The sequence below is a fragment of the Mesoplodon bidens genome (genome assembly GCF_964165515.1).
Source record: "Mesoplodon bidens genome assembly, chromosome: 16".
Lineage (NCBI taxonomy): Eukaryota > Metazoa > Chordata > Mammalia > Artiodactyla > Ziphiidae > Mesoplodon > Mesoplodon bidens.
Window position 1 is genome coordinate 6,069,191 of NC_138173.1, and position 11,380 is coordinate 6,080,570.

Sequence of the window (11,380 nt, forward strand, 5' to 3'; positions counted from 1 at the left end):
GATATTTTAACAATATTAATTTTCCCAATCCAAGAACAAGCAATCTCTTTCCATTTATTTGTATCTTCTTCCATTTCTTTCATCAATGTCTTTCAGTTTTCAGTATATAGGTCTTTCACTGCCTTGGTTAAATTTATTCATATTTTATTGTTTTTGATGTTACTGTAAACAGGATTGTTTTCTTTTTTCTTTTTTTTTTTTTTTTGCGGTATGCGGGCCTCTCACTGTTGTGGCCTCTCCCGTTGCGGAGCGCAGGCTCCGGATGCGCAGGCTCAGCGGCCATGGCTCACGGGCCCAGCCGCTCCGCGGCATATGGGATCCTCCCGGACCGGGGCATGAACCCTTATTCCCTGCAGCGGCAGGCGGACTCTCAACCACTGCGCCACCAGGGAAGCCCAGGATTGTTTTCTTAATTTCTCTTTCAGATAGTTCACTGTTGTTAGTGTACAGAAATGTAACTGATTTTTGCATATTGATTTTGTATCCTGCAACTTTACTGAATTTGTTTATTACTTCAAAAGTATTTTGGTGGAGTCTTTAGGGTTTTCTATATGTTAGATTGGCTCATCTGCAGAGACAATTTTACTTCTTCCTTTCTGATTTGGATGCATTTTATTTGTTTTACTTACCTAATTGCTCTGGCCAGGACTTCCAGTACTATGTTGAATGGATGTCGTAAAAGTGCGCATCTTCGTCTTGTTTCTTAGAGGGAAAACTTAAAGCTTTTCACCATTGAGTACATTAGCTGTGGTCCTGTCATATATGGCCTTTATTATGTTGAGGTATAGTCCTCCAATACTTAATTTGTTGAGAGTTTTTATCACAGAAGTATGTTGAATCATACGATTTTTATCTTTCATTCTGTTCAAGTGGTATATCACCTTGACTGATTTGCATATGTTAAACTGTCCTTACATCCCAGGGGTAAATTCTACTTGATCATGGTGTTTAATCCTTTAAATGTGCTGTTGAATTCAGTTTGCTAGTATTTTGTTGAGAATTTTTACATGTATATTCATCGGGGATGTTGGCCTGTAATGCTCTTTTCTTGTAGTGTCTTTGTATGACTTTGGTATCAGGGTAATGCTGGTTTCATAAAGAGAGTTTGGGACTGTTGCTACTTCTTCAATTCTCTGGAAGAATTTGGGAAGGACTGGAATTAATTCTCATTAAATGTTTGGTTGAGTTCACTGAAGAAGTCATCTGGATCTTGGATTTTCTTTGTTGGGAGACTTTTGACTAATGATTTAATCTTACTAATTACAGATCTGTTCAGATATTCTATTTTTTCCTAGTTCAGTCTTGGTAGGTTTTTGTTTTAAGGTATTTATCCATTTCTTCCAGGTTATACAATTTGTTGGCATATAACTGTTCATAGTAGTCTGTTATGATCCTTTGTGTTTTGCAGTATCAGGTGTAATGTCTATGCTTTCATTACTGATTTTATGTATTTGAGTATTCTCTTACCTTAGTCTCGCTAAAGGTTTGGCAATTTTACCTTTTCAAAAAACCAGATCTCAGTTCCTATTTTCTATTGCTTTTCTAGTCTCTTATTTCTGCTCTGATCTTTATTATTTCCTTCCTGCTGCTAATTTTGGGCTTAGTTTGTTCTTCTTTTCCTAGTTCCCTGAGGTGTGAGTTAGGTTGTTTGAGATTTTTCTTTTTTCTTAATGTAGGCTCTTTTCTTTTTTGTGTATAAATTTCCCCCTTGGAACTGCTTTTGCTGCATCCCATAAGCTTTGGTATGTTGTGATCCCATTTTTGTTTACTTCAAGATATTTTTTTCATTCCCCTTTTGACTTTTTCTGAGTGTCGTTTAGTTTTCACATATTTGTAAATTTTCCAGCTTTCCTTCTGTTACTGACTTCTAGTTTTACATCACTGTGGTCAGAAAAATGCTTGACATGATTTCAATATTCTTCAATTTGTTAAGACTTGTTTTCTGGCCTAATATGTAATCTATCCTGGAGAATATCCTATGTGAGTTTGAGAAGAATGTGTATTATTCTGCTGCTGATGAAATGTTCTGTATATGTATGATAGGTCCATTCAATCTATGGTGCAAGTCTATTATTTCTTTCTTGATGATCTGTCTGGATGATCTGTAACTGAAAGTGGGGTACTGAAGTCCCTACTACTGTTGCATTGCTCTCTTTCTAGCCTCAGATCTATATTTGCTTAATATATTTAGATGCTCCGATGTTGTGTGCACAGGTATTTACAACTGTTATATCCTCCCAACGAAATGACCCTTTTATCATTACAGATTGACCTTCTTCGTCCCTTGTTATAGTTTGCTTTATCTCAATCCCCTAAAGCCAGGCCAAGTGCCGGGAGCCTCTCTTTTGTTTTCTCTAGGGTGGTGTCCTGAAATGCTCAAGTCTGTGAGCCTTTTCCCCATCCCAGAGTCATGGTGACTTTCTGCATTTGTTCACTAGCCATCTGCAAAGGCTTAATCTCACGGTCTGTGGGAGCATGTGCCAAAATCAGGCCAAAGCGGGTGGGTGGTGTGGGTGAGGCGTGTATTGTTGGGGGTGCTCACAGGCCACTTGGGGGGGTTTGCAGGTAAGGAGTCCCCAGTGGCTTATGGGCAGGCTTCCTGATGGCATTTGCCAAGAGGTTAGTGGCATCTGTTTGACGAGTTGAGTCCTGATTTAGGTGTTCCCACAGTTTCTCCCAACCCCTCAGACGTGCAGATCACCTCAGTAATCTAGGTGAGGTGAAAAAAAAGTAGGCCTTTTGGCCAGTGTCCTGCATCGCTAGAAAAGCCAGGCAGTCACTCACACACTCCTGTGGGTGAAATCACAGGCTGAAGGGGTCTGTCTCTCCTGGCACTGAGCTGTGTTACCTTGACAGAGGGGCAACATAAGAAAAGTGAAAATGTTCCTTTTACCCTCTTCAATGCATCTATTTTTGGATTTTTTTGTCTCAGTAATGTGCTGAAACTTCTCCGCTGGACTCCCAGACTCCCACAAAGAAACTCCTGTCCATGGGTGACTGCCAAAATCAATGTTCTATAAGGGAATGACAATAGAGAATTCCTATACTACCATCTTGCAAATATCACTCTAAAGTATCTTGGTTATAGAGCCCACGCTCTTAATGACAATGCTAGGCCACCTCAGTGAATGAATGCAGCAGTAAGAACATGCAAACACCAGAATAAACTTAAAACAAATAATGGATGTGACACCAGGAAAACAGAAGCAGTTCCTGGGTCTTGATCACTCTAGTTTTACAAAAACGGTAGTGCCAAGTCTGAGTGGCAACGACTGTGCCTTTTTTTCTGCGTTTTTTTTCTTTAATTAATTTATTTAGTTTTGGCTGTGTCGGGTCTTAGTTGTGGCACACAGGATCTTTCATTGCGGCACATGGGCTCTTTGTTGCTATGCATGGGTTTCTCTCTACTTGTGGCACGCAGGCTCTGTACTTGCAGCACACAGGCTTCTCTAGTTGTGGTGCGCAGGCTCAGTAGTTGCAGCACGTGGGCTTAGTTTCCCTGTGGCATGTGGGATCTTAGTCCCTGACCAGGGATCGAACCTGCGTCCCGTGCCTTGGAAGGTGGATTCTTAACCACTGGACCCCCAGGGAAGCCCTATCACTGTGCCTTAATGATTAAGATCTTTGCGTGGAGTTCATCAGCTTCTTCATATTCTTTCAACTGAGTATGTGCTAACATGTTAGAGAACTTTATTTGAAAAGATTTTCACTGAGAGTCAGGTAAGGGAGAAACACCAGCACAATTACCTGATCTGTTTTTTCACAACAGCTATTTGTTACCTGCTACTACCACGTCACACCTACAAATTTAATAAACACTCCCACCATTGTAAACAGCCTTACCAACGGTTGTTAGCGTCAAAACCAGTGTAAGTCTTCCTCAATTATTTTCCACATTCCACCAGCCAGTAAGCCCTGGAAATTCTAGCTCTCGATTCTAAATATCTGTCACTATGTATACCAAGAAATATATCCTGAACCACCCTCGCTCTCTCACTTGGATTCCAAAAATAGCCTTTGATTGCTCTTGCCTCCAATCGTGCATTCACTGATTCATTCATTCATTCAACAACAATTTAATGACTACATATTCTAAACTGCTTTGGGCAAGGGAATATAATAGTGAACAAAACAGATCAATTACTGCCTTTCTGAAGCTTTACTTCTCAACCCAGCAACCTGACATCTTCCTAAATCACAACATGTCACTCCCTGCTTAAAACCTTCCAATGGTTTCTCATTACATCGAGATAAAATCCAGACTCCTTACCATCACCTACAAGGTTAAGTCCGGGATGATCTGGCTCCAGTAACCTTTCTCTATTTGTGCCCTTATTTACTACACTCCAGACTCACTTGCCCTCATCTGGTCCTCTGGCCTCAGGGCCTTTGCACCTGTACTCTTCTGTTCATCGACACTCTCCCCAAACCTCTGCATGATGGTCTGGCTGCTTCTCGTCATTCAGTTCTCAGCCCCTATGACAGGGCCCCAGAGTGGCCTTCCCTGACCACCACGGCCAGAGCAGGGCCCCACCCCACCCCACCCCTCTCCCTACACAATCTTATTCTCTTCAAAGCTCTCATTAGTATCTGACGTATGTGTTTATATGTTTACTATCCATCTTGACTCACTAGAACATAAGTTCTGTGAGTTCAAGGACACAGTTTCCTTCATTACTATAGCTCTGTCCCCAGTGCCCAAACCAGGGCCTGGCACAGTAGGTGCTACATAAATACTTCTTGATTGACAACATTATTCTTCATCAATGCAGTTTCGTTTCTTCCCTGTAAGACCTTCCACTCAATCTACTCTCATCACTACTGCCTATCTGTCTCAGTCCTCACCAAGGAATTGAAGAATAAGAAATCAAGACCCTAAAATACAATTAGTGCCATTCATATGACAGTTCAGTTATTCTGGGATCAAAGAAACTGTTGGTTAATGCCTTAAGAAGGTAGCATTTACTGCATTTCTCCCTAAATCATTATACCCTAATAAGTGTTTGGATATAATGCTTCACCCCGTGCTTTCAGTAGGCATTCAATAACTATTTTCTAAATGGATATACATAGCTCTCTAGCTGTCTTCTTCTCCTCTTACCTACAGAAGCCTTTTACTGCCAGCTATTACCTCTCAAATATACCCCTATAAATAAACATGCTCTGATGTCTGACACTTTAAAAACAAACATATGAAACAAAAAAATCCACAGAACCTTCTCTTAGTCCCACATAATACCCTAGCCAAGTTCCTTAGAGCCCAATTTCTTGAAAGACTTGTCTTTACTTAATGTCTCTATTTCCTTACTTCCCATCTTTTTAAATTTTGCTTCCTTCTCATCAAGACACCAAGAGAACTCACAAAATTTACCAATGACCTGCACACAGAACCATTATAAAGAGTAGGTGCTTATTGCTAAAAGTGGGTGATAAATATACCTTCCTATAGGGTTCTTTGGCTGAATCAATGAAATACAACAGGCAAAACAAACAAACAGCATAGTGCTTAACACAGGGTAAGCACTTAATAAAAGCTGGCTGCTAGTATTCTTACTAAACAATTATTTTCAGTTTTTGTTATTCTTGGTCCTAGGCCCTGATCTTCCCCTTTCACACTATATTCTCTCCTGAAGCACCCCTGTCCAAAACTGGTTTCAATGAATATTACAACATTGATGACTCACAAATGTATATTTCTAATTCAAATGTCTCTTCAGAGCTTAAGACCCATATATTCAACTACCACTTTAACAAGTCCCCTTGGACCTTTCAAAGGCAGCTCCAACTTAACTAGTCTAAGATGGCATTCATCACGTGCCCTCTTGTACTTGTCACCCTCCACTGCCCTTCAGCACCAGCAAAACACCAACTGTGAAAGCCAGAAACAGAAGTCACTTTTGACACACATCCCTAGAAATGCTCTCATATCCTTCCACATATATCCTCTCTACAACCATGACCCCCAATTCAAAATGCATCATCTCTCACTTGAGAAAGCCTCCTAACTGGTCTACCCCCTCCAAACCATTCTCTAAGCATCTACACCATGAGCTCTTTCAACCTTTAAAAAACTGTAGTTAAGAGGACACTTTATTTGCTACTCCTATGCTGCCCTATACACAGAATTATACAGACCTGAGATAATTCCCAGACCATTAAGTGAATCTCTGCGAGCCTAAGATGATTTTCTACCTGTGTAACCTTTGGCAAATTATTTAGCCTCTCCAAGCCTCAATTTATTTACCTGCAAAATGGAGGTAATAGCACTTAACCTCCTACGTTGTTGTCAAGAGTAAATTAATAAATGGTAAGAAAACGCTTAATTCAGGGCTTGCCACTTACCAAGGACGAAATAAATGTTGGCTAGTAAAACAAGCTGAGTATAGCTTTCCCATTGCCTGAGTTTGGGTCCTCATCTCTCACAAGGTCTATTTAAACAGTCTCCTAACTGGTCTCACTCACCTCTCAATGGCCAAAGCCCAAACAAAGTATGGCATCATGTAGGCTTCAAGAAAAGTCAGGTAAATCTGGCCTTCTTTTAGTACTCCAGGATTAAACTAAAGATCAGATTCAAACTTCTTTGAGACTAGCACAGGATCTAGCCTCTGCCTACCTTCCTAATTTCTTCCACAGTAAGGCTCCCACGTGCATCTGTTTCAAGCTCATCAGGCTACTTGAATTTACTACACTACCACCTCTATACCGCCTTTGAACTTGGTTTTATATATATATATATATATATATATATATATATATATATATATATATATGTATATACTCTTTTGAACTTGGTTTTTCTCTGTCTGTGATGCTTATGTCTGTATTAATTATAAAATTACTAGTTATCTCAATTTTATAGAAGAGGAAACTGTAGCCCAAAGAAGTTAAATGACTGGCCAGGATCACCTAGCCTGGTGACAGGACAAGACGTTAAGGCAAGTGTTCTTTGCACTATATTAGCACTTCTCAAACTTTTCCAGTGAGTACTCCTGTTGAGAGAGAAGAGTCTCTCATCCCTGAGGTCAAGGAAGGCTTTATCTTCAAATAAATCATTGTCAAAAACTTTCAACAAATTCAGGACAGGAGCCCATTAAAAAGAGAGTTCTCTGTACATTAAATCAAAACTATAAATCTAAACGTGTTCTGTAGTGCAAATCCACTCCAAAAATCTATCTTCAGCCTTCATTTTTATCATTATCCACAAGCATACAATGAGAGACAGTGTCATACAAATGGCTGCAGTTACTATTATTTTCACACAATGAAATCAAGCATTGACAATGCATTTAGGAAGAGGAGAAAGGCTGCCCTGAGAACTCTCCCAAGATCCCAAATGTGAGAAAGACTGAAGACAAAAGGGAATCCAGAGATCCTAGGCCAAACTTGAGTTTTCTTAGGACAGCACGCACCTTTGTGTTTTTTTGGCCACGCCAGGCAGCATGTGGGATATTAGTTCCCCACCTGGGGTCAAACCTGGGCTCCCTGCAGTAGAAGCGCTGGAAGAGGGGAGTCTTAACCACTGGACCGCCAGAGAAGTCCAACAGGCACTGCTTTAGAGTAGGGCTTCTCAACCTCGGCACCAATTGAAAAATTAGGCCAGGTAATTCTTCATTAAGGGGGACTGTTCTGTGCATTATGGGATGTTTATCCTCTACCTACTAGATGCCAAGAGCATTTTGCCCCCAGTTGTGACAACCAAAAATCTCCAGACATTGCCAAATGTCCCCTCGGGGCAAAACTGCCCAGTTGAGAGTGAGTGACACCTGCAATATTCTCTTACTAAGGAGTGAACAATTAAGATAGGCAAGTTCAAGCCTCTGACTCCAGACAGGGAAGTCATGGGAGAAAGGGACCTCTCTCCATATGCATAGGGCACCAGGATAAAAGAAAAGAGGATCTGTGGTTTCTCAATGCTAATTTTCCATGGGGACATAAACTGAGTGGGATTCGACTTAAGATCTTCACCAAAAAATTTCAGGTGCAGCTTCAAAAACAACTAGACATTTAAGACTGTACTTCTGGGTGTTGGAGGAAGGGAAGGAGACAGGAAAGAATGTAGGGCTGAGTCACTACCTAGATGGCAGTAACATCTGGCCTCTAGTCTAACAACTTACTGACAAAACGAGACAGCCCATCATGACACCATTCTACTGTGACACTGTGTAAATGAACATAACCTCCTCTATTCCACTAATCACTATCCAACACGAACACAAAAGACACGCAAAAGACGTACATGCAAACATTCAGTCACGAGAAAACAAAAAGTTATTTTACATAAAAGCAGACTTCAACATCTGTAAAAAAGCTTAGTTTTTGTGTTTTAACAAAATGCAGCTCATCACCCTTGGCAGCTATTCCCCCAGCATTTGTTAAGAAGGGAGAAAACAAATGCAGAATCCTGTGGAAGTTACCCAAGGCAAAAGTTTGGATAGATGTGCAGTGGGGTGGAGTTCACATTTGAACACACACGTACATATGGATATACATATTCAATATTTGAGAATATTTTTGTACTGGCCTTTTTTAAAAAGTCAACTCTGCTGCTATATTTCACTATTATTGCCTTTAAGCTTCTACAATTTTACATTTTCCCCAGAAAATCATACTACAAGTTTTAAGTAGCCTCCTAAAGGTAGTTCATATAAACTGTGGAGCGGAGTGTCATGAGTCTCAGGTCCCCCACGTGGAAAGTGGGAAAATAAAATTTACTTCTTAAAGTTGCTGTGAGGATCAAGTTAAGTCCTATGTAGCCAGGATCTGGACACCTAAAATACACTCAATAAATGGTTATTATTACTATTGTTATAACTAGCATATATCAACTTCTCTGAAATTCCCGTTTTTTTCCACAAACTCTTAGGGAACACATGTGCTTCGGAGAAGTGAAAAAGAAATTTTACAAGCACATCTTACATCCAGAAGCAAACACAAGATAAATATTATTTGTGATGATAAAGCACAGCAGGGCAAAAGAAAAACCTGAAATGTTCTATGTTTTGCTTGACAGCTATCATGTCAATTACATCAGGTACCCAGCAGCTCGTGATACGAGAGCCAAAGTTCCTTCCCACTGTAAACAAATTTTTAAAAAGACAAAAAAAAAAAAAGTAAGAAAAAAAGACCAAAAAAAGAAAAAGCAGTAATACAACAGACTGGAGAGAGGGTTTAACAAGATATGTAATTCTACAATGACAATACTCCTAAGTCTTACATGAACAACAGTAAAAGGTCAGATACCTTCCAAAGAAGCTGGGGTTTACATATCACTGTTTACCTAATCAATAAAATTCCACTGGAAACAATTTTTCTTCCCCGTCGCCAAAATCTACTGTTAGGTGAGCTAAAACGTAGAAAGTACCGCCACACTACGGCAGCTCTTCCTCTGGATTGTAATACATTTTTAAAAGCTTTATTCATTCAACAGCAGCTGCGCTGAAATGATGAAGTTTAAAGTATTAATAACAAATCCAAAATGTCTGGATTTCCCTAAGAAAATGTCGATTCCTTCCCCAGAAACGTTCTTCAATCCTTACTCTTTGGAGTAAATAAGGGATAGAAGGCCGAAGTCGCTGGGAAATATACTTCGAAACACTTCCTTGAAGGGCCCCCCAAATACATGCCAGTAAGAGGGTCCTGATGAGACCACAGCTAAAGTAAATCGTGGGCACACCAGCCACAAATGTCCTGCACACCCAGAGCTCTGCAGCAAGACGTCTACCGTGGCCTTCAGCTGGTTCCTGGCAGGTTCGCCAGAAAACGTGTATTTTACAGTCACGACCCTTCCAGCAATTAGATGAAAGGAGGCTAGAGGGCCTTGGGGGTGCTAGTCCAACCCTTTCATTCGACAAAAGAGCCTGCGGCAGGGAGCGAAGTTAACTTTCTCTGCCTTTGGAGAGCAGGGCCCACCCAGAAGCCAAAGCTCCAGATCCCAGGTGCCAAGCGGGCGCGCACACCTGGGGAGGGGCCAGGTCACGCGCCCCGAGTCGGACGCCCCGCGACCTCACCCAGCTCTTCCACGAACTCTCTGTTATGACCTTGAGCACCTAAACCTGTGCGTCTCCATCTCCAGATCTGCAAAATCGGGAGCCAGAGCCGGAACGCCTGGGGCTGCTGCAGGAGTCGACGCGCCGGGACCCGCGCCCAGGCCCCCGCTCCGCCCCCCGCCCCAGCGCCGGCTCGCGACGCCCACCTGCACGTTGGGGAAGGCGGTCTTGAGCAGGTAGAACATCTTGCGGTTGGACAGCACGTCCCCGCTGGTCATCTTGTCGTCGGCCCCCTCGCGCGTCTTCCCCTTGGACTTCTCGTGGAGGACGTTGCTCTCGCGGACGCGCCGCACTTCGTCGCCGCCGCGCACGGCCGCCAGCACCGACACGGCCAGCATCTCGCGCAGGTCCACTGTGCCCCCGTCGGCCGAGGCCGCGGGCCCCGCCGCCCCGCCGCTCGGCTCGCCGCCCAGGCCGAAGAAGCTGAAGCGGCCGGCCAGGAAGCCCGAGTAGAGGTGGTAGAGCACGCCGAGCCCCAGCAGGCAGAACACGGCCACCCCCAGTGGGGACAGGCGGATGCCCATGGGGGCCATGGCGGGAGGCCGGGCGCTCGGGGCGGCAGCCCTCACAGACCTGCCCGCGCTCCCGGGTCGGGCAGCGAGCGGACTACACCGGCGCCCGCTCCCTGGCGCCCGCACGCCCCATCGCTCGCTCCCGGGAAAGGCCGAGCCGCGCCGAGAATCCCCTCGCCGCCTTTCCGCACGCCCGACTCCCCCGAGCGGCGCGCTCCCAGTTACTCAGCCGGCCCGCGCGCCTGGCTTACACGTTAGCCAACGGCCGTAAGGTGAAAGGGGAGCGTGGGTGTGTATCCGGGTTACGCAAGGGGGCGGGGCGCGGGTGAGGGGCGGGGGGGGGTGAGCCAGGCCCCTCCCCCTGGGCGGGGCGACCGGAGGCGGGGCGGCCGGCCGGTAGCTCCGGGCAGTGCTGGACGGCGGCGTCTCAGCTATTCCGGTCGGACGGCGGTGTTTGGGTTTTCAAATCACTCCGGGATGTGGCGGAGCTACTTCCCAGGCACGGAAGGATGCTGAGTGCCGTGTGGAAATTTAAATTAAATCTCTCTTTGCACGACAGCGTATGGCTGAAATAGAGCCATAGGGACAGTCTAGACGACCCATCACTCTGATTATTGAGGAACGGAGGACGTTGCAATCCGTTTTAAGAGAAACCTATGCTTTTTTTCCGTCGGCGCTTGTGTAGGCAGAGCCTGCAGCTTTAAATCGCCTCTCGGCGCTCTTCCAGGCGGAGCGGGAGTTGGGCGGGGATGGGAGGAGTTTTACTTGACTCTTTATTCTTTCGGCGCCCCAGTCTAAACGTTTATGCATTTGTATCTTGTA

At 43.9% G+C, this 11,380-nt stretch overlaps 1 protein-coding gene across 1 annotated transcript in view; it reads right to left on the reverse strand.

The window, feature by feature from the left end:
- BPNT2 (3'(2'), 5'-bisphosphate nucleotidase 2) overlaps positions 1-10,825 on the reverse strand; it is a 29,973-nt gene extending 19,148 nt beyond the window's left edge. Inside the window, exon 1 of the mRNA XM_081258802.1 lies at positions 10,193-10,825. Coding sequence (XP_081114928.1) covers positions 10,193-10,579 — 387 coding nt within the window. The 5' untranslated portion in view covers positions 10,580-10,825. The remainder of the gene's footprint in view (positions 1-10,192) is intronic.
- Positions 10,826-11,380: the final 555 nt, after the last annotated feature.